At 50.5% G+C, this 22,552-nt stretch overlaps 1 protein-coding gene across 4 annotated transcripts; it reads left to right on the forward strand.

Moving 5' to 3' along the window:
- Window positions 1-5,737: 5,737 nt before the first annotated feature.
- On the forward strand, window positions 5,738-22,512 carry HAAO (3-hydroxyanthranilate 3,4-dioxygenase). Of its 4 annotated transcripts, none has more exons than XM_003416097.3 (10): window positions 5,740-6,676; window positions 10,137-10,215; window positions 15,051-15,134; window positions 15,435-15,541; window positions 19,287-19,376; window positions 19,724-19,767; window positions 20,047-20,192; window positions 21,931-21,999; window positions 22,176-22,258; window positions 22,367-22,512. In XM_003416097.3, the coding sequence occupies exons 1-10, from the start codon at window positions 6,597-6,599 to the stop codon at window positions 22,443-22,445; spliced, it is 861 nt and encodes a 286-aa protein (XP_003416145.1). In that variant the 5' UTR covers window positions 5,740-6,596; the 3' UTR covers window positions 22,446-22,512. The 4 variants fall into 4 exon arrangements, with proteins under 4 accessions (XP_023411083.1, XP_003416145.1, XP_023411082.1 ...); XM_023555316.2 differs by lacking the exon at window positions 5,740-6,676 and adding an exon at window positions 9,522-9,739; XM_023555315.2 differs by lacking the exon at window positions 19,287-19,376 and having other exon boundaries at window positions 5,738-6,676.
- Window positions 22,513-22,552: the final 40 nt, after the last annotated feature.

Here is a 22,552-nt window from a genome sequence, read left to right on the forward strand (position 1 = left end):
CCAGTCATCTTTTGAGTGCCTTCCAACCTGGGGGGCTCATCTTCCAGCACTATATCAGAAGTGTTCCGTTGCTATTCATAAGGTTTTCACTGGCTAATACTTCTCAGAAGTAGACTGCCAGGTCCTTCTTCCTAGTCTGTCTTAGTCTGGAAGCTCAGCTGAAACCTGTCCTCCATGGGTGACCCTGCTGGTATCTGAATACCAGTGGCATAGCTTGAGCATCACAGCAACATGCAAGCCCCCACAGTACGACAAACTGACAGACATGTGGGGCAACTATACACATGGACCTCGCCAGATAGAGCACACAGAAATCAAATTGACTACATTTGTGGAAAGAGACAATGGAAAAGCTCAATATCATCAGTCAGAACAAGGCCAGGGGCCGACCTGGAACAGACCATCAGTTGTTCATATGCAAGTTCAAGCTGAAACTGAAGAAAATCAGAGCAAGTCTATAAGAGCCAAAATATGACCTTGAGTATATCCCACCTGAATTTAGAGACCATCTGAAGAATAGGTTTGACGCATTGAACACTGGTGACCAAAGACCAGAAGAGTTGTGGAATGACATCAAGGACATCATCCATGAAGAAAGCAAGAGGTCATTGAAAAGACAGGAAAGAAAGAAAAGACCCAGATGGATGTCGGAGGAGGCTCTGAAACTTGCTCTCAAACATCGAGCACCTAAAGCAAAAGGAAGAATTGATGAAGAAGAACCAAACAGAAGATTTCAAAGGGCGGCTCGAGAAGACAAAGTATTATAATGACATGTGCAAAGAGCTGGAAATGGAAAACCAAAAGGGAAGAACACACTCGATGTTTCTCAAGCTGAAAGAACTGAAGAAAAAATTTAAGCCTCGAGTTGCAATAGTGAACGATTCTATGGGGAAAATATTAAATGATGCAGGAAGCATCAAAAGAAGATGGAGGGGATACACAGAGTTATACCAAAAAGAATTAGTCAATGTTCAATCATTTCAAGAGGTGGCATATGATCAGGAACCGATGGTACTGAAGGAAGAAGCCCAAGCTGCTCTGAAGGCATTGGCAAAAAAACAAGGCTCCAGGAATTGATGGAATATCATTTGAGATGTTTCAACAAACGGATGCAGCACTGGAGGTGCTCACTCGTCTATGCCAAGAAATATGGAAGACAGCTTCCTGGCCAACTGACTGGAAGAGATCTGTATTTATGCCTATTCCCAAGAAAGGTGATCCAACCGAATGTGGAAATTATAGAACAATATCATTAATATCACACGCAAGCAAAATTTTGCTGAAGAGCATTCAAAAATGGCTGCAGCAGTATATCGACAGGGAACTGCCAGAAATTCAGGCCGGTTTCAGAAGAGGACGCGGAACCACAGATATCATTGCTGATGTCAGATGGATCCTGGCTGAAAGCAGAGAATACCAGAAGGATGTTTACCTGTGTTTTATTGACTATGCAAAGGCATTCTACTGTGTGGATCCTAACAAATTATGGACAACATTGCGAAGAATGGGAATTCCAGAACACTTAATTGTGCTCATATGGAACCTTTACATAGGTCAAGAAGCAGTTGTTCGGACAGAACAAGGGGATACTGATTGGTTTAAAGTCAGGAAAGGTGTGTGCCAGGGTTGTATTTTTTCACCATACCTATTCAATCTGTATGCTGAACAAATAACCCGAGAAGCTGGACTGACTACATGAAGAAGAACAGGGCATCAGGATTGGAGGAAGACTCATTAACAACCTGCTTTATGCAGATGATACAGCCTTGCTTGCTGAAAGTGAAGAGCACTTGAAGCACTTACTAATGAAAATCAAAGACCAAAGCCTTCAGTATGGATTGCACCTCAACATAAAGAAAACAAAAATCCTCACAACTGGACCAATGAGCAACATCATGATAAATGGAGAAAAGATTGAAGTTGTCAAGGATTTCATTTTACTTAGATCCACAATCAACAGCCATGGAAGCAGCAGTCAAGAAATCAAAAGACACATTGCATTGGATAAATCTGCTGCAAAGGGTCTTTTTAAAGTGTTGAAGAGCAAAGATGTCACCCTGAAGACTAAGGTGTGCCTGACCCAAGCCATGGTATTTTCAATCACATCATATGCATGTGAAAGCTGGACAATGAATAAGAAAGACTGAAGAAGAATTGATGCCTTTGAATTGTGGTCCTGGCGAAGAATATTGAATATACCAGGGACTGTCAGAAGAACGAATAAATCTGTCTTGGAAGAAGTATAACCAGAATGCTCCTTAGAAGCAAGGATGGCGAGACTGCGTCTTACATACTTTGGACATGTTGTGAGGAGGGATCAATCTCTGGGGAAGGACATCATGCTCGGCAGAGTACAGGGTCAGCAGAAAAGAGGAAGACCCTCAACGAGGTGGATTGACACAGTGGCTGCAACAATGAGCTCAAGCATAACAACGATTGTGAGGATGGCGCAGGACCGGGCAGTGTTTCTTTCTGTTGTGCGTAGGATCACTATGAGTCGGAACTGACTGGACGGCACCTAACAACAACAAGAGAAATCAGTGGGAGGATTAGTTTGATAAAGCTGGTACGTCAATAGCTTGTGTGACCATGTAATTTATCCTCCAAGCAGGGCAATTTCTGAGAGCAAAACGACGCACTATTAATAATACTGGATCAATAGGGTGCAAATTGTTGACTGTCCCAGACAATCTGGAACATATGGTCATCCCAATCATAGCTCCCTTTTGTACTGCTATGAATACATAAAACATAAGCAGGGAAACATCCTTGTAAAATTTTTCTAATTGTAGGAATATAAATGGGATGTGTGCCAGATATCAATTTTATTGCTTTTCTGCTCCAAATATGCCCTTCTTTGCACTGCTTTGTGATACTAGAGCTGGACCCTGAAAATGTTTCTGCTCTGCCAGCTGGTGCCATTGGTAGACCTTGTCAGTAGAAGGTGCTAGAGGGCCACCCAAAGCTAAGGGAGCAGAGTTGCCCTCTCACTGGGCCTGTAAGGTGGAGCTGAAGCCCAGGGCCGAGGGGCCTCCATTCAGAATGTAGACAGTTTGGGCAACACCCTGAGTCTGAAGTTTGGGGCCATTGCCCAGATGGTCCCAGAGAACAGAGGATTATTTTCAAGCCTTGAGAGCCAATGTAATTGGTTTTGTTGGGTTTGGGGCTTTTTTATTGCCCATCGCTTCTTTTCCTCTCATTTCTCCCATTTGTAATGGAAATAAATGTCTATCTTGTGCCTGTTCTACCACTGTATTTTGGAAACAGATAATTTGTATTCTAGATTTCACAGGTTCACAGATGAAGAGGGATTTTGCCCCGGGATGGAATATGCCTTAAGTCTTACCCATTTAGATGGTTCAGAAGATGAGATTTGGGTCTTAGAGTTCATTTAAGACTTTTGGGATGATATGATGGAGTGAATGTGTTTTGCATGTGGGAAGGATGTGAATTTTAGGAAGCTAAAGGGGGAGGGTAAGGGAGGAATGTTACGAATTGAATTGTTTCTCCAAAAATACGTGTTGTAAATCCTAACCCCTATACCTGTGGTTGGAGCCCTGGTGGCTCAGTAGTTAAGAGTTCAGTTGCTAACCAAAAAGGCTGGCAGTTCGAATTTACCAGTTGTTGGATTGAAACCACTTGGAAACCCTATGGAGCAGTTCTACTCTCAGGTCGCTGAGTCGGAATCCACTCGACAGCCATGGGTTACACCTGTGGTTATAATTCTGTTTGTGAATAGGATTTTCCTTGTTATGTTAATGAGGTAGTATTAGTGTAGAGTGTGTCTTAAATCAACCTCTTTTGAGACATAAAAGAACAGATTAAACAAGCAAGCAAACACAGAGGGGAAGGTACACACCACTTGTTGGCGGAGGAACCTAAGAATAGGAGCTGAAAAGAAACAAGGACCTTCCCTCAGAGCAGACAGTGAGAGAGTGAGCCTTCCCCTAGAACTGGCACCTTGAATTCGGACTTCTAGCCTCCTAAACAGTGAGAAAATATCTGTTCATTAAAGCCAGCCATTTGTGATATTTCTGCTATAGAAGCACTAGATAACTAAGACAAATACCCTACATAAGCAAACTATATAAGCAGAGAATATTCTTTTCATAAAAACCTGAAACATTCATAAAAATTGACCATAACACTAAGCTGCAAAGAAGATCTTAGTATATTTCTCCACCCAAAAAGTAATATATAGGCCATGTTCATTCACCACAATGGCAATAAAATTTGAAATGAAAGACAAAATGGTAACAGAAAAAAAAAAAAAAACCCATACATCTAGAATTTTTTAAACAGCTTTCTTCTGAATGATGCCAAAACACCTAGATAAAACGGGGACTGTTAGTTTTCTGAACGTTGCATTTGAATGGTTCCCAGCACTCAAACTAGGTGGCTTGCCAGTTGAGTAGATACAGGGTTTTGTCTACACAGCACAAGCCAGAGGGCATATTTGACACTGATAGTAGTTTAAACTGTGTAGAAGGTTAATTTGGATTATTCAGACCCCCCCCCCAATTCCACTGTGGACTCAATTATTCACAATATTTTACTACATCGATTAAAATACAGGCTAACTATCATTCTTTCCTTTGTACTACGTAACTGAACATCTGTTGGGCTGAAATCAAATTTTCCCCCTTTTAGTGTGAATTCATTCATGCCTTCATCCACCCACTCACCCATCCATCCACTTAACGAGCATCCAAACCAACATAACACCTCATAGATCCTCGGTGTTTTGTGTGTCACTGTTTACATCGCCTCTGATTCCTGGTAGATGAGAAAGATGAAGAATGTGGCTGGGGTTAACTCTGCTGCCAAACAATATTCTAGAAAGAAATACACCAACTAAAATGTTCTAGATAAATAAGGAAAAAGAAAAAGGGAGAGAAGAGGAAACAGACACGGGGGTCCCCCGAGGAGGTGGGAGGAATCCTGTTTGGCATCTGTTTGGGTTTTCTCTTCCACCAGGGGAGTCTATGTCTGAGGGTGCTCTCAAAACCAGCCCACCCCAGGCAGCACAGAGGAGGCAAGGTGGGCTGAGAGAGCAAGCGTTGGGGGGAGTTTAAAATGCTTTAAACTCTATATAGTCTGGACCCTGCGGTCTGGGTCCTGAGCTATTTTCCTTCTTCCCCACCCACCAGCTCCCCACTCCATCCCTCTCTAACATACAAACGCAATTTTCCTAAGAATCTGAAGTCCTGAAGAAAGGGGAGAAGGGCATATTATCTTTCGCCTTCCTCCACACCCCCCGCCCGTTTCCTCCACAGCACACCCACACACCCTCACCCACACCCCCAGATCTCTCCCTCCCCCAGGATAACGGCGTTAGGGTTCCCCACTCGGGACTGGAATCATCTTCACAGGTTTGTCTGCCACCTCCCCTCCCCCCCAGCACTTACACACACACTCGGAGATTCCTGAGGGTGAGGACACAGAGTGGCCCGTTTCTTCGTCTGTAAGATACGGCGGCGAACCCTCCCTCCTAGGACTGTTTTGTGTTTTGTAAGGGGCTCAGCGCCGGGCACAGCGTGCGTGCTCACTACCAGGCCAGCCGAGAAGACTGCGCCCTCCAGCCCGAAGCCGCGGTGCCCGCGTTGCGCCCTGGGCGCCCGCGGCCGACCCCCGCAGCCCGGCGCCCCCGACTCCCGCAGCCGGGCTCCCGCCAGCCTCTCCTGGCGTCCGGAAGGCAGAGCAGAGCGCGAGGCACTCAATAAATCCGGACTCTGGTCTGACCTCCCTCCCCGGGAGAGGAAAACCCAAACCAAACCCGAACCCGCTGCCGTCCAGTAGATTCTGACTCACAGTCGACACTACAGGACAGAGCGGAACTGCCCCATAGGGTTTTCAGGGAGCGGCCGGTGGTTTAAACTGCTGACCTTTTGGTTACCAGCCGAACTTTTTGACCACTGAGCCACCAGGGCACTGACTGGGGACTGTGGCCACCCTTTGCATTCTCTTTCCACTCCGTGCGCGCTACTATCCTATGAGATGGTTGTGCAGCCATTCCCATTTTTCAGATGGGAAAACTGAAGCTTAAACCCAGTGCAAACACACAGGTACTCAGGCGCTCCCCGTCACAGTGTTTTTGCGGGGCCTCTCTGGAGCCCAGATGGAAAATCTGGAGATAAGCGACCAGGAAGGGTATCGAGCCCGTGTCTTGCGCCTGATATCAGGCTCCTAACTCGCGCACGGGTGTGGGGGCGCCCCCAGGATGTGAGGCGGGGTCTGGGAGGGGTCCGCCCGGGAGCGGAGCCCCAGTCAGCGGAGAAGTAGGGGGCGAAGGGCGTGCCTCTGCGTGAAGCGGGACCCGTACACGCTCCGGACCCTGCCCGCCGGCTCCCCACCGGCGCTGAGTCCCCAGTGCTCAGCAAGGACAGGCCTCAGGGCAGCGCCGAGGGTAGGGATGCTTCAGGCCAAAGCCGGGACCCTAGCCCTCGGCATCGCGGTGTCTTGCGGGGGACTGCTTCGCCCTTTGACCCTGGAGATACTGATTAACCGGGCGGCCAATAGGCGGCTGGGTGGCGCAGCGCTCCTCCGTCGGCCTGGGAGGACACTGCTCTGAGAAGACCGGGGTTCCCGGGGAGGCCATGGAGCGTCCGGTGAGAGTGAAGACTTGGGTGGAAGAGAACCGGGCGTCCTTCCTGCCCCCAGTCTGCAACAAGCTCCTGTGAGTCCCAGGCACCCTACACCCCTACTTCCACCCTTGTGTTCTCCCTCCTTCTCTGTCTGCACCCTGACCCCTCACCCGAAGCCTGCAGGAAGGGGACTGTCATTCTCAGGGTGCCTTCAGGGAGTGAGGACGCGCTGTTCCGGGTCCCACCACCCTCCATCTGTTCCTCTTTCTGGTGACTCTGCATAGTTTTGGTAAGAACTGTGACCTGTCCTCTGCGGATGGCTGAAGTAGTCCCACCTCCTCCCCTTAGGGCTGAGGAACAGCTGTCCAACCGTAAGTGACCCCCCAGCACTTAGAGAAAACTGGAAAGTTTGAGGAGGGTGATTTTCCAAACCAAACCAAACTAGTTGCCCACCAGTCAATTCCGATTTATAGCGACCCTATAGGACAGGTGGTTTATAGGACAGAGTAGAACTGCCCCACAGGGTTTCCAAGGCTGTAATCTTTACCAAAAGCAGCCCGGGTAGCACAGTGGTTAAAGGGTTCAGCTGCTAACTGAAAGCTTGGTGGTTCGAACCCATCAGCCTCTCTGAGGGAGAAAGATGTAACAGTCTGCTTCCATAAAGATTTACAGCCTTGGAAACCCTATGGGGCAGTTCTACCCTGTCCTATAGAGTGGCTATAAGTGGAAATCAACTCAACAGCAGTGGCTTTGGCGGTTAGTCTTCACTGAAGTAAACTGCCACATTATCCTCCCACGGAGTGGCTGGTGGGTGGGTTTGAATCGTTGACCCTTCGGTTAGCAGCAGAGTGCATAACCACTGTCCCACCACGGCTCCTCAAGGTGGTTTTAAATGACCCCAAGTTGCAGTAGAACCCAGGTCTGCACGCAAAGGGTGAAGTCAGAGGACCAGCTCCTTCCCCATACACACTCACACCAGGCCTCCCTAAAGCCACCTCTACCTGCAGCTCCTGACAGGGCTGACCTCAGTCTACCTTTCTCAGGCAGACCTCTTAGGCCCTCGCCTGTATCCATCTCCTCCCTCTTCTTCCCACAATTCCCTGGGGGGCCTGGTGAGCTCTCAGCTCATGCTCACGTGCCTGCAGGATAGCTCAAACCTCAAACAGTACAGTTAACAATTTCCACCCACATCTACAGGCCAGACTGTGCCAACTGTCTTTTCATCATCTTATGTAATTCTCATAGTAGCCCTATGAGGTGGGATTTTAATAAGTAACCTGCCCAGTGTCACAGAGGTAGGATGGGGCAAGTCCATGGAACACTTTGACTCTAAAGTCCACACTCTTGATCACTATGCAACATCACCATGGCTAATAGTCAACCTCTCCTCAACAACCTTGTCTCTTGTATCACTGCTGTCACCCCCAACTCAAAGCTTTATGGTTGTCTTTTTCTCTTTCCTCCACTCCTATCTCCCTCCACAGCCACGTGTTCTCAGTTCTCCACCTTCCCGCCTTGGGTGTATCTCACATTGGTCTGCTGTCCTCCAGCACTATGGTCACTGCCCTGGCTCCTCCCTCCAGCCAGGCAGTACTGACCGCCTCTACCCCCAGGACGCTCTCCAGCCCTGCCCCAGTATTAAAAACCACAAAACCACAGGCCCCTCCCTTTACTCAGTGAACAGATATCTGCTGAGCACCTACTGTGGGCCAGCCACTGTTGTGGACACTGAGAATACAACAGGGGACGAAACTGACAAAAATCCCTTCCTGAGGAAGCTGATGTTTAGTGGGAGGAGGCAGCTAATCAGTATAAACAAGTAAGGCAGGTGGATATGAGAGGCCTAGACATGGCAGGACCATAGATGTGGCAGGGCCCCAAAAGGCAGAGTAGAGACTGTGGCTTTCCTCTCAGCAAAATGAGAAGCTGCTGGAGGATCCAGAGCAGAGGACAGGCATGATCTGACTGGTGGTGGGTTGAAATAGTTCTTGAGTGGGCTTGTTCAAGAACTTTCTGTGTATTTCTAAATCATAGCTCAGTGAAGTTCATTTAAAAAAGAAGAAAGGAAGGAGGAAGGGAGAGAGGGAGGAAAGAAAAGAGAAATTTCCAAGCCTCCCTGGTATCTCTCAGATCAAAACCAAACTCAAGGCTGGAAGACTTGGTCCCACCTCCTGATCCAGCCTTCCCCGCCACTACTCCTCACATCATCAGGACCCAGCACCTTCACTGTGAGGGCATCTGTACCCAGTTTTCCCCTCCACTCCCTTCCCCAAATGCTTCCCAGCTTCTGTTCACTCCTCAAAGCCCCCCACAACTTTAAGCCCAGCTCAGGACCACTCCAGTCCAGCCTCCTCCTGCCAAGTGACCTCTGACCTTTCACACGTTGGGCATGACTCTAGGTGTGCATGTTTCTTGTTTATTGAGCCCTGTCTCCTGAAAGAGAAGGAAAAGCAAAGAATTTCCTGGCCCTGTGACCTTCTCTGAGCCCCTTTCAGCGTCTGTAAAATGAGAGGGTTGCACTAGGTTTATTTATTTTATCAAACACTTAAGTGGTGCTTACTCTGTGCTGGGCACTGTTCTGGGCGCTTAGACATACGAATTCATGTAGCTCATATAAACTTCAGGAAGAACTCTCCATTTTACAGATGAGGAAACTGAGGCACAGCAAGGTTAAGTAATGTACCCGAGGTCCGTGGGAGAGCCAAATTTGATCCCAGGAGACTCATTCCAGAGCTGTGTGTTTTACCTACCGTACCACAACTCTGAGTCCATGGAGCCAGGCCTGGCGGGTTTTTGGAGAGTGGAGGTTCTCATAGTCAGACAGCTCTGGAGGATGAGAAAGGCCACCTCACCCTAGACGGCCCCCAGCCCTGGGAAGTGGGGCCCCCAGCTTGCTCTCCTGTAATTGGAGATCTTGAGCATAGTCCAGCAGCGGAGTACCCAGGTATGCCGTTAGTTTTAAATTGCTGAATGATCTCTCACAGCTGGTCAAGGAAGCCACCATGGCCAATAGAAACTGCTCATTGACGTCCTCTCCTCTCCCCTCAAGCGGCGCCCAGGGCATGCACCGTACCTGCCATACCCAAGATACGCCTCTGCCCAGGGATCCTGGTTGATGAAGAGAGAGCTCCCCACCAAGATGTTCCCCCTACTAGGTCAGAGGTCAGGGGCTGTGCTGACGATGTGGGACCTGAGATGCACACAGATGGACATACACAAAGACACAGACACGCACAAATACACTGAGACACACCCAGGCAGACACACACAGACATGCACACATAGATACACACAGAGCGACTCAGACACACACAGTCACAGACGAATGGACAGACAGACCTTAGATGCACACGGTCACACGCTGAGGATGGGAGCTGAGGAGGGACAAGCATGTTGGGAGACTAACAGGGACAGTGGTGCACACACAGCCCTGCTACCTTCCCCCAGGTGTCCCCCGGCTCCCTCCCTGCCCCCCACAGGCCTCTGCCCCGCTCCTGTCCTCACTCCCAGGAGCCACTTCAGGATCTCACCCCCCACCTCCATCCATTGCAGGCACCAGGAGCAGCTCAAAATCATGTTTGTCGGGGGCCCCAACACGAGGAAGGACTACCACATTGAGGAGGGTGAGGAGGTAGGTCTATGAACTGCCTCTCCCCTGACTTAACCCCGGGCTGGGACTGCCTCTCTGGAGGCAGGGTGCTTCCTAAGCCAGTGCACCAGGGCCAGAGCTTATGGATGGAGAGGGATGGACAGGCAGCTGGTATGGGGAATGGGTGAAGGGGCGCAGCTGAAATCATGGGGGCGGGGGAACTGCTGCCTGGAAGTAGGTGGGAGGGGGCACAGGGACATCTTCTACTGCCCCATCCTCAAAGGAGTCTGAGCCAGCGAGCTGTGCTGGGGGGGTGCCCATGAAGTGGCCTGGCTGTTGTGGGTGTGGGAGGCTTTGGCTGTTGCCTGACCCCCAGGGTCATGGGTTGTCCACGCTCCAGGCGGGACACCCTGGCCTCTGTTTTCATCATACCCTTGAATGTAGAAGGTTGGCCTTCAAAGTGAGACCCAACCTTTCACTTTGGAGTGTCCCCCTTAGGCCCCAGGTTCTCTAGACAATTTCCTCTCCTTCAGGCAGGTGGTGAAGTCCAGGGAGGCAGGGAGGGGGTGGGCTGGTCGTGAACAAGAGAAGGGGGTGGGGATGGGAAAGGGGTCTGGGGCTGGGGTTGGGTGGCCCCTTCCTTGTCAAGAAGGCTTTAACATCCATGACACTTCAGTTTAGGAGCTGTGTGGCTAGGAGAGGCAGGTGGGAAGGGGAATTTGCACTGAACACCCTTTTGTACCTTGAATTTTGAACTGTGTTTCTTTATTACTACCCAAAAGGAAATAAACCAATGTAGAATTACAAAAAAAAAAAAAAAGGACCCTTTTAAGGAGGGACACAGAGGGGTTCCGAGCTATCAGAATCTGTGGTTAAAAGAAACGTTGTAGGAGGTTCCCCTTGTCCTGAGGAGGCCCCTGATTCCGAGGTTTGAGGTCCAGAGTCTGGCTTGGTAACCAGCCTCCACCCCCACTGCGGGCCTCTCAGCCCTAGCAGAGGGCTGGAGCGAGCACTGGGCATTCAACACATGTTCACTGAGCACCAACTGTGTGTGCTGGGAGCCCCCAGACAGAGTAGGGGGAGGCGGTAAGGGGCCGGGGCCAGCAGGGAGCAGGGTCAGCAGAGCAGAGCCAGCCATCCCCTCACTTCTCACATGGTTGCTCCTGGGGCTGCTGCCTCGAGGAACCCTGCACCTCTCCCGGGTCACCCCCTTCCCACAGACCCACCTCACAGGAGACCACTGACTCCTGTGGAAAAACTCAGCAGGAAAATCCAAAATTACTGAGAGAAGAAAGGACTAGATTGGGAGAGGCCACAGCGGGGGAGACAGTGGGGAGACGCAGTTGTCTGCTTGGTCCTTCCAGCATGTCTCTGTCAGCCTCAGGCCAGAGGCTTCCACTCTCTCAGTTAGCCCTGGCCTTGGTGTCCACCTCTCCTGGCCTCCTTCCCTTCGTGTCCTTCCCCCCATGCCCCCACCCCGTACTCCCCCAGTCCCCACCTCCTGCCGCCTGCCCGCAAACCCCATCTTGTGGTCTTTTCAAGATGCTCTGGGGGGTGGGTGTCCACCGGGAGGCACAGTCAAGCTCTGGGTGGCTGAGGGATGAGAGGGTCTGGGCCTGACAGGTGTCCCTACTCTGGAGGAACATCCAGGTGACCAGGCAGCATCAGCCCACCCTGCAGGGCTGAGGAAGAGAAGGACAGCACCCACGACAGGCCAGCTTGCCTGCCTGTCCTCACCCAGCCAGAGCCTACACTCCTCCTGTAAAGTGAATTACTCAGACCTGGGTTCCAGTCACACCTCTGGCTTTTACTGATTGAGCCAAATTTCTCTCCTTGCTGAACTCTGGCTTCTGCAGCAGCCCTTTGGGTGCCCCTGGCCCCTTCCCAGGCCCCTGACTCCTCAGCACCATCCACGCTTACCCCACTTACCCCACTCCTTCCCTTGGGCTGGGAGTCAGACTGGGGCTGGAGTCTGTGCCTCTTACTAGCTGTGTGATCTTGGGCGAGTCACGTCCTGTCACCTCTCTGAGCGTGTTTCCTTGTGGCACTTGGGGACAGTGGCCGGCTTGGTGGAAAGGTTCAGCTGTGTGTGGAGTGTATGTGCAGCGCCTGTGTGCTGGGCTTGATACACTAGTTCTCTCTACCCCACCCCCTCCCTGGCCGCTCCCACCTCTGAGGCCTTGCAAGGCCAGTGAAGCCAGACTCCATTCCAATATCTGCCTGAGCCAGTACAGTTAATCTTCCAGCCAGCCCCGGGCCCCCAGACATCATTTACTTCCAAACAGAGCTTAATTCCTTTTGGATTGCCCACGGCTGTTCCGGATTCTGTGCTGTTTGGTGATCTGTGTCTCTGCTCCAGGCCAGGCCTGCCCCTCATCACAGGGAGGCCCTGGACAGGGAGACAAGATTGGGGAAAATTCTGCTTCCTTCTGTTTGTGTTTGACAGAAACCTACTAAGACCTTGTAGGCTGCCCAAAAAGGGCTTGAAGCTGGCTCAGACATTACTCCAGACTCCCCCACCCACTTTGCCTAATACTTGCAGGGCCTGAGGATGCAGCCCCCTCTCCAGGACTCTGCGGGCCCCTCCTTCCCTTCCCTACCCTGGAGCCTCTCCCCCCGCAATACACACAATACAGGGGCTTGCTTCCAGCTGAATTGCTCTGTAAGGAAGCCTGGTAGGTTTTTTCTAACTTGTTTTAAATAACATTTATGAGTTGCTTTTAATAATAAAAGTAAATATTGTTCAGAGTAGAAAAGATGGGAAATATAGAAAAGAACAAAAATACGCTGTACCTCACCCCTAATCCCACCACTGCTGGGGAGGGCAGCCATTGTTAACACTTAGCCTAGTTTTTATGTGTATGGCTACGTGATTGGAATCCAGCTGGGCGTAGCTTTGAATCTTTAACATTGTAACTTCAGTTTTTCCTATTTTATTAACAATTATTCAAAAACGTAGTTTTTAATGGCTGGGTAAGGTTCCATATTTTGAATCTACCATAAAATATTTACACTTTCCCAATTATTCTATTAGCAACTTCTTTACTATCATTAATATAAATAGCTAAGGTTTTACTCAGTGCTTACTATGTGCTATGTGCTAGGCACCATGCAGCATCCCAGGCCGTCCGCACAGCAAGTTTCTGAAGTAGGTGCTGTGGTATTATGGATAAGCAAGCTGAGGCACAGAGAGGCTAAGTGAATTGACGAAGGTCACACAGCTACTTGGCAAAGATTAGGGCCAGGTCTGCTGACACTGGAATCTATGCTTTTAACTACCATGTACTACAGCAGACAGCCTTGTATGTTCACCACTATGTAAATCTCGGATTATCTGAGGCCCACATTCCAGAAAAGAATTTCTAGACCAAGGGTGCAGGACTTTCCTGGTTTTAGCACTGAAAGTTTCCTGTCTCAGGAAACGCCTCAGTCCTGTATGTGGTCACCTACAAGGGTGTGAACCATGAAGGCTCTTTCTGCCTGTCTGAGGCTGGGTTTTCTAGAGACGCGAAACCAGTGAAGCATATGTGTGTGTGTATGTGTGTATGTAGAAAGAAGTTTATTCCAAGGAAATGATTCACACACTTGGGAGGCTAGCAAGTCCCAAATTCGTGTGTCAGATGTCAGGCTGGAGGCTTCTCCTGACTCATATGCTTGCAGGGACTGGTGAATCCCAAAATCCTCAGGTCAGACGGCAGGCAGGCTGCAGGCTCAGGTCCCATGAACCGGAGGTCTGAGGATGACCAGTCAGATGCAGGATGCAGAGAGGGCGAGCTTTGCCAGAACATCCATATATATTGGATGCAGGCCAAACCCCCAAAGAAACTCCCCTTTCAACTGATTGGCTGCTCCCATCAGATCAAAAAATGGCGGATGATTACATAATACCGGCCAAACCACTGAGAATCACAGCATAGCCAAGCTGATACATAACCTTAACCACCATACTGCCTCTTGCCAAAAGGGTTGTAATAAAATCCACATCTGTTTCCTTGAGCTTGGGCTGATTTCTCAGTAGATGCTGTGACAAGAACCTCTATGTCCTCTAACTTGTTACATAACAACAATAATGAATAACTCTAATGCCCTTCAACTGTTTGGGGCTTTTCACACCCACGCAGTCTGTAACATGGAGAAAAAATCTGTCTGCCACCTCCTCCCAGCTCCATGGGGTGATCTCAGTCAACACTGTTAATGAGGGACTTAAGACTTATCAGGGAAAATGCAGTAAGAGTCCTCCTGGAGATAGCAGGAGGGGAGTGCTTCCATCCCCACAGCTCCCAACCCACCCCAGGCCTCCAGCATCATCCAGTCAACCATGTATACCCGGCTGAGCTCCTAAAGGATTTGCAGAGCTCAGCCCCAGCCCATGCCAGGAACGATCACAGACTCTAGAGACACAAGGACTCAGGTCCCAACTGCAGTTCCAGTACTAATTAGCTGTGTGACCTTGGGCAAGTTGCTCTACTCTCTGAGCCTCAGTTGCCTTTTTTTCTTGTCTGCAGAATGGGGCTAATACTACTTTGGAGGTTGTTGTAAAGATTACTGATAAAGTGCTTGGCAAGACCGTGGCACCTAATAGGTCTAGCACCCAGTAGGACCTCGGTAAATGCGTGGTTCTCCAACACCAACTATTGCATCGGGTGCTTTGATCATCACTTGTGTGTTGGAGTCATGATCCCTGTGTGTCCCCAGCTGTCATTGCTGTGGTATGTATCGGGAGACGGGGCCCCAAGTCAGGAGTACCAGAGCTGCTTATAAACCCCAAGCCATCAGGGAGTTTCTCAAGCTACCTGGTCAAAGCTCAGGGCCTGGGCAGTGGTCAAGGACTCGGCAGAAGGAGTGGGGAGGGTCCGAGTCTCTCTGCTGTCCCACAGGTGTTTTACCAGCTGGAAGGCGACATGGTTCTCAAAGTCCTGGAGCAAGGGAAACACCGAGACGTGGTCATTCGGCAGGGAGAGGTGAGGCTAGGGTCAAGGGATGGCCTGGAACCCATCTTGTCCACTTGTCCCACCCTGGCTGAGGTTCTGTCCCCCTGCCTTTTCCTGTTCTCCTGACCTGCCCATGCCCCCGTCCTCCAGCACCCCCTCCTCTAGGGTGCCCCATCCTCAGTGCAGTGGGAGAGGTGGGTCCCTGGGGACGAGCAGCAGCTTCCCCGCTGTCCTGTGGGTCAACCGGGGGTGCCCAGGTGCTGTGGGTGCTGAGGTCTCTGGGAGGAGGGATCACAGCCTTGCTAGGCACCTTGTCCCCTCCCACTGCAGATATTCCTTCTCCCTGCGGGGGTCCCCCACTCACCACAGAGGTTTGCCAACACCATGGGGCTGGTGATTGAGCGGAGGCGGCTGCAAACCGAGCTAGATGGGCTCAGGTAAGTGGACCCTGTCTAGGGGCCAGGGTGGAGAGAGAGTGGTCAAGCAGCAGAGGAAGGGGATATAGCTGAAGACTGCAGCAAAAAGGATCCTAGATGGACTCCAAAAACCACCTCCTGACCACTGAGAGGGCTGGAGGGCTGCACGGCCAAGAAAATAGAGCTCCTGCACTCACTGCCTGATGCAGTGGGGTAGTGGGGTGCCTCCAGTGGTGGGGTGAGGGGAGGGATGTTCTCTGTGACTCCCTGGGAGCCATCTCAGCCTGATGACCTTCTGGCTATGATCAGAAGTCGTGCTTTCCACATTGAGGTTGGCTTGGAGGGACAGGATGCAGAAAGCCAGGAGGGGGATGCCAGAGTCAGACCCACATACTCCAGCACAGCCTGAAATGTTGCTGCTTCTCCCAGCCTTGCCCCAGAGTTACAGAGGCACCCAGGGGATCCCTCCACATGTCTCTCTACCCAGCTCACTGCACAAGAGCTGCCATTTTTATAACCAAACCAGTTGCTGTCGAGTTGATTCTGACTCATGGGGACCCCATGTGTGTCACAGTAGAACTGTGCTCTGTAGGGTTTTCAATGGCTGATTTTTTGGATGTAGATTGCCAGGCCTTTCTTCCGAGGTGCCTCTGGGTGGATTTGAACCTCCAACCTTTCAGTTAGTAAATGAGAGCTTAACCGTTAGCACCACTTAGGCACTGCTGACACTTGTATAGCACTTACTATGTGCCAGGCACCATGGTAAGCACTTTATTTGCTTAATCCTCAACAGCAATCCTGTGGGGTAGGTACTATTACCACCCGTATTTTACAGATGAAGAAACTGGGTGTGTGGAGGTTAAGTTTGCTAGCAAGTGGCAGAGCCAGAATTATAGGGAAATAAGAAATTAAGCACCAGGACCACACCCGCAGCGACAGACACTTTTGTTGCTGTGACTGACGCCTCAGTGTGGTCCTGAGCAGTTATCTGATTATTATTCTCAGAAAGGAGGAAGTAGTGTAGCTTCGGGGAACTAAGTTTTCTGAAAACTAAATTGTTTTTAGCCATTTTTTTTAACTTAGAAATTTAAGTTTGCCAATAAGTTGTCTCATCAGGAGACTTTGGTCCAGTTCCTCTGTTCCAATAGATGTTTTCTTAATGCTTCTTTATTTAAATTGCTGAAATCAGACGCATTCATTCCAGAAATCTGGAAAAGTATACATACATAAAAGAACGACTAAGCCAAATGACAAGTAAATACATATAACATAGGAAAGCAAAATGAACACAGTTGAAATTGCTTGTCACTAAAAGGGTGCATTTTGTAGTATGGGAATTATATCTCAATACAACAAAAATAAGCAACAATAAAAAAAAGGAAAAACAAAAAAAATTATTTGTTGTCCCACCAACTAAACCTAACAAAGCACCTCCATCTTGTCTCTTTTTCTGTGCATATCTATATTTATAGCATTGTGGTCTTATTGCATGCGTGGGTTTGCCTTGTGCTTTTTTTTGTGGTAAAATATGTATAACATAAAATTGGTCACTGTAACTATTTTTAAGTGTACAATTCAGTGGCATTAATGATATCCACAGTGTCATACAACCTTTGGCATTATTTGTTTCCAGAACATTCTCATCGTCCCAAACAGAGTCTGTACTCATTACGCAATAACTCCCGGTCACCCTCCCCCAGCTCCTGGTAGCCCTAATCTACTGTTGTTTCTATGATTTGCTTATTCTAGGTATTTCATATAAGTGGGACCATGCAATATTTGTCCTTTCCTAACTGACTTCACTCAGCATAACGTTTTCAAGGTTCATCCATGCTATAGCATATCAGAGAACCCTACTTTTCTTTATGGCTGTGTAATACTCCATTGTATGGATACAACACAGTTTGTTTATCTTTTCATCTGTTGTTGGCCACTTGGGTTGTTTCCACCTTTTGGCTATAGTGAATAATGCTGCAGTGGACATTGGTGTACGAGTATTTGTCTGAGTCCCTGTTTTCAATTCTTTGGGAGTATAGGCTTTGGAGTAGAATTGCTGGGTCATATGATAATTGTATGCTTAACTTTTTGAGGAGTCACCATGTTGGTTTCCCAGTGGCTGCACCAATTTGCATTTCCACCAGCCATGGGCAAGGGTTTCAATTCCTCTACATCCTCTCCGACACTAGCTATTTCCTGTTTTCCGGTAATGGCCATCCTAATGGGGGGTGGAGTGGTATCCCATTGTGGAATTTTGCTTGTTTACGTACAAAAATCTCATGAGTATTTCTCATACTATTAATTGCATTTCAAAAAATACAATTGTAATGGCTGCCTAATAATCTACTGCCTAGTACTCTATTGTAGAGGCAGACACCCACCATAAATTCTACATTTTTTCCCATGGGGATTTATATAGGGAGTCTTTGGTGGTGGAGAGGGCCATGTCCTCAATATCAGTTTACAGCAAATTCAATAACAGATTTCATCTGGCTGCTTTTGACCTTTAATAAAAGCCAGGGACTCAACATTAAAATGCTACTCCAAAGGCAATTCCCAGAGGGCACTGCAGTCCAGTTATGAAGTCTGTCTGGATAGCATTTAGGGTGCCAGACAGGGGAGTGCATGGTGTGTCTTCAACCATCTCCTGTAAGCAGGACCACTTCTCTTTTGTGGTGGGAGTTGACCAACAGACCGAGCCGGCGGGGGATTTGGCATTCAGCCAACAGAAGATCCGGGCACCTGCCTTGTGCTGCACACATAGGGCCTGAGACACATCCCCTGCCTGCCAGGCACTGTTCAGGTCACTGGAGGAGCTCTCTGACCCATACAAAGTGCAGAAGAGGCTTCAGAAGGTCTGCAACAGGCTGTGTGTGTTCGCATATGAGCTTTCCTCCAGAGAAGAGGCCCTGAGCCTTGTTCTAGTTCTCAAAGGCATCCGTGACTCTGAAAGAGAACCTGTCTTCTGGGGGAAGTCTTTGCATGTTGGTCCCTTACAGTTCTGCCCTGGGACCAGCTGCAGGTGGGGCATCCAGCCACTGGCCCTGGATTCACAAGGCTAGGGTTCAGGCTCAGCCTCAGTTTCTTCTCTGGGAAAAATGAAGACACTTGGATTTGATGCTCCCAGCAGTGGTTGTTCAGTGGTACAATTCTTGCCCTCCATGAAGGAGACCCAGGTTTGATTCCCAGCCAAGGCACCTCAGTGCAGCTACCACTCTTCTGTCAGTGGGGACTTGGGTGTTGCTATGATGCTGAATATGTTTCAGCATAGCTTCCAGACTATGACGGACTAGAAAGAAAGCCTGGATATCTACTTCTAAAAGCAGCCAGTGAAAACTGTATGGATCACAACGAGCTGATGGCACAGGACTGGGTAGCATTTTGTTCTATTGCACTTGGAGTCACCATGAGTCCGGGGACCAATTCAATGGCAGCTAACAACAACAAGGTCCTAAGACAGGCTCGAATCTGACCTGGTTTTACCCCTTCAGGCTGTGTAATCCCTACCAAGTTGCCCAGTTTCACTAAGCCTCAGAGTCCTATCTGCTTTGTAAATGGGAGTCGTGCAGATGTTGTCAATAATACCCCTCCACACGTGTTGGGGGTACACAGTCCTTCTGGAAGAACTGACTAAAGGTGAGCAGGCATTGACCACTAGGTGCAGCTGGTAGGGGTAAAGCAGGCAGCGCCGCTCTGCAGGACCACACCAGACGTCCACGAGCCGAGCCAGGCCTGAGGGAGCTGGGTTGTCTGCCCTCTGCTGTGGCAGGTACTATGTGGGAGACACCGTGGATGTCCTGTTTGAGAAGTGGTTCTACTGCAAGGACCTTGGCACGCAGTTGGCTCCCATCATCCAGCAGTGAGCTTGCACCCAACCCTTCCCCCTGCTCCCTGTGGCCCCAAGCTCTGGATGGGGAGAGCAAACTCCTCGCCCTAGTGCTCCCTTCAGCATCTGCAGGCCTGGAGTCACCACACTTGGGAATTAGGGAGAATGTCTGCCATCCCAAGGTGGGAGGAGCCAGGCTGGAGACACCAGTGGGGAGGGGAGAGGGGCTGCCCTATGGGACCGGAAGGGAAAGGATGATGGATATATGAGAAGTTGTCTCCCGGGTCTGAGAGTGTGAGAATAAGTGTGTGCGTATATGTGTCCCACTGGCTACTCAACTAGGAATGCCGGCCGCCTGTCCTCCCCATCTGTCTCTGCAGGTTCTTCAGTTCTGAGCAGTACAGAACGGGAAAGCCCATCCCTGGTGAGGTTTCTGGGAATCCCCTTTTTTCTCTCCTCCCTCCTCTCCCAGAGTGGGATATGTCTTGGCCAAGGGTATCAGAGAGTCTCTTTTTGAGCATTCTGCCCAGTACTCTTAAGTACTGACAAAATGGCCCCAAATAGTACTCCCTACATGGCTGCTTGGTCATTTAGCTGAATCCAGAGTGCATTGCATTGATTGAGAGCTGGGGTCCCCAGGGACTCAGCCTACTGAGTAGGCTGTGCCCAGAGGACACTGACCACAGCCCTGTCATTGGTGCAGACCAGCTGCTCAAGGAGCCACCGTTCCCCCTGAGCACACGGACCGTTATGGAGCCCATGTCCCTGGAGGCTTGGCTGGATGGCCACCGCGGGGAGCTGCAGACTGGCACGCCCCTCAGCCTATTCGGGGACACGTATGAGACCCAGGTAATGCAGCCCTAGGCGTCACTTAGCAGCCTGGGAAATGGGAACCAATCATAAACACACAAACAAACATACACATACTTACATACACATACCAATACACAACATACATGCATACACACACATACCAGGTTTGGAGGCTGTGGACATGCGTATAAGGCCTTCCTGTCTCTCTTCCCTGACTCAGGGGATAAGGAATGGCTTGCAATGAGTGGAAGCCTGTGGAGTAGGGTCTGCCCCAATCCCCTGACAGGCTCCTGAGGGTCTGCACTTATCCCCCCGCCAGGAATTCTGGAGCCTTTAGCCAGTCACAGCCTTGGGAGCAGGAAGGGAGAGAGGTGTTTGGAGGTGAGGGTTGGGTGGAAGGGTGCATGGGGAGAGAGAGACCCAAATAAGCTGGCCTTCTTTCCTTTAACAAACACTTGCCAAGTGCCTATTGTTTCAGGCTTTGGTAGGAGAATTCAATGGTCACTGCCTCAAAGAGTGTATGGTCTGGTACGAGTTACTCAAAATTGTCACAGTCATGCGATAAAGGAGGAAAAAGGAGTAACCAGCCTGGGAGAGGAGTCAGGGCAGACTTCCTGGAGAAGGTTGTGTGTCATTTGAGTTTTAAAGCTAGTATGGGATTTTGCAAAAAAAAAGAACAAAAGAAGAGGAGGCAGAGAGTGCATTCTAGGTGAGAGAAAAGCCTAAGCAAAGACATGGAAGCGTGGAGGCCTGGCCCCGCTAGCAGCTGAGGTTGGCGAGAGCCGGGCTATGGGAGGGGCAGCATGCGGCAGGCAGACTGTGGAGCAGCAGGCAGGGCCCAGGTTCCGGCAGGTCTCATGGGCTGGGCAAGGCATAAGGACTTATCCTGGAGACATCAGGGCTTCATCTAAGTATTGAAGTAGGAGAGTGACTAGGCCAGAGTGGTGTTTCAGAAGGTCCTTCTGTAGCACATGGGGACGGAACAGGAGAGCAAGCGAGGAGGCTAGGAGACTTGCTAGGAGGCTGTTGTGTGCTTGTACTTGAAAATTTGCCATCAGCCAAGCCCCTTACAGTTTGAGTTCCCGGCCCCTGTGGAAGCTCAGTGACTAAAGACCTGCCCCTAGAGGCCCAGCCTGCTTTTTACAGGCACCACCAGACACCCTGGGCTGACACATTCAGGGCTGTGAGAGCGGACGGGTACCCAAAGGCCTTCCCACCGCACGTGGCAACATCATTCAGCCCTCAGCTGGCCTCCTGACCCTCCTGCTTCGGTTCATGCCAACACATATCCATGGATTCCTGCTCTGGGCCAGCAGGAGCAGGGCCCTTGCACAGTCACTGTAGTCTTAGGGGCCTGGACAGGTCAGATGGCCGCAGTCTCATTCTCAGTCACCCCCACCCCCTTCGTCTTCCTCAGATCAGACTTGCAGAGGAAGGGTGGCGGGAGCCTCTGGGGAGCCACTGTGTATTTCATGTGTCTGCACGTATGACAGGCACACATGTGTGTGCACTTCTGGCCCTCCCCCCACGGGTCGGCATCAGAGGCCCACACCTGCAGGTGCAGATGGAGGGCATGCGTGTGTGTCCCCGAATAGCCACACGTGGGCAGCACCTATGGTGATGGGAAGGGCAGGAGGCCTGCAGAGGACAATGGGGCTGCGCTAAGCCCCACCCCTCCCACACAGGCCTGGCATGTGCGGCCAGGTTCAAGGCTATCTCCTGTGCAGGACAGGAAGCACCATAAAGATCTGTGTCACTTGTCACTTCCCACCAGGTGGTCGCCCACGGACAAGGAAGCAGCAAAGGCCTGCGACAGGATGTGGATGTGTGGCTGTGGCAGCTGGTGAGTGTGGCCCGGGGGGAGGGCGGGCAGGGGTCCCAGGACCTCCTGTCCACCGGAGTCGGGCTGCTCCTGGGGCTTGGGCTCCCAGGGCCTCTTTGCCGAGGCAGACGCAGACACACTCAGACAGGTGTGGAGGCCCACGGTATCCATTCGATTCTCCTGCCCCTCTTTCCCAGGAGGGCTCCTCGGTGGTGACCACGGGAGAACAATGCTTAAGCTTGACCCCCGATGACAGCCTCCTGGTGCTGGCTGGGATGTCGTGAGCAACCCTTGGGGCCCGCCCTCTGCACAGGGAGTGGACATTGCCCAACTGTGGGGCCCTCAGGGTCCAGGCTCACCTAAGCCTTGGCCGTCTGTGTCTCCACAGGTACACGTGGGAGCGTGCACAAGGTTCTGTGGCCCTGTCCGTGACCCAGGACCCTGCGCGCAAGAAGCCCCTGGGGTAGCCCCCTTGCTGGGAGCCTGAAGCAGCCCTGGGCTGCATGAGTGCCACCCCCACGTGACTGGTGTGCGCCCCACCCCTGCTGAGTAACCCTTCTGGCCCCACTGTTTC

This window comes from Loxodonta africana, chromosome 26, assembly GCF_030014295.1.
Source record: "Loxodonta africana isolate mLoxAfr1 chromosome 26, mLoxAfr1.hap2, whole genome shotgun sequence".
Classification (NCBI taxonomy): Eukaryota; Metazoa; Chordata; class Mammalia; order Proboscidea; family Elephantidae; genus Loxodonta; species Loxodonta africana.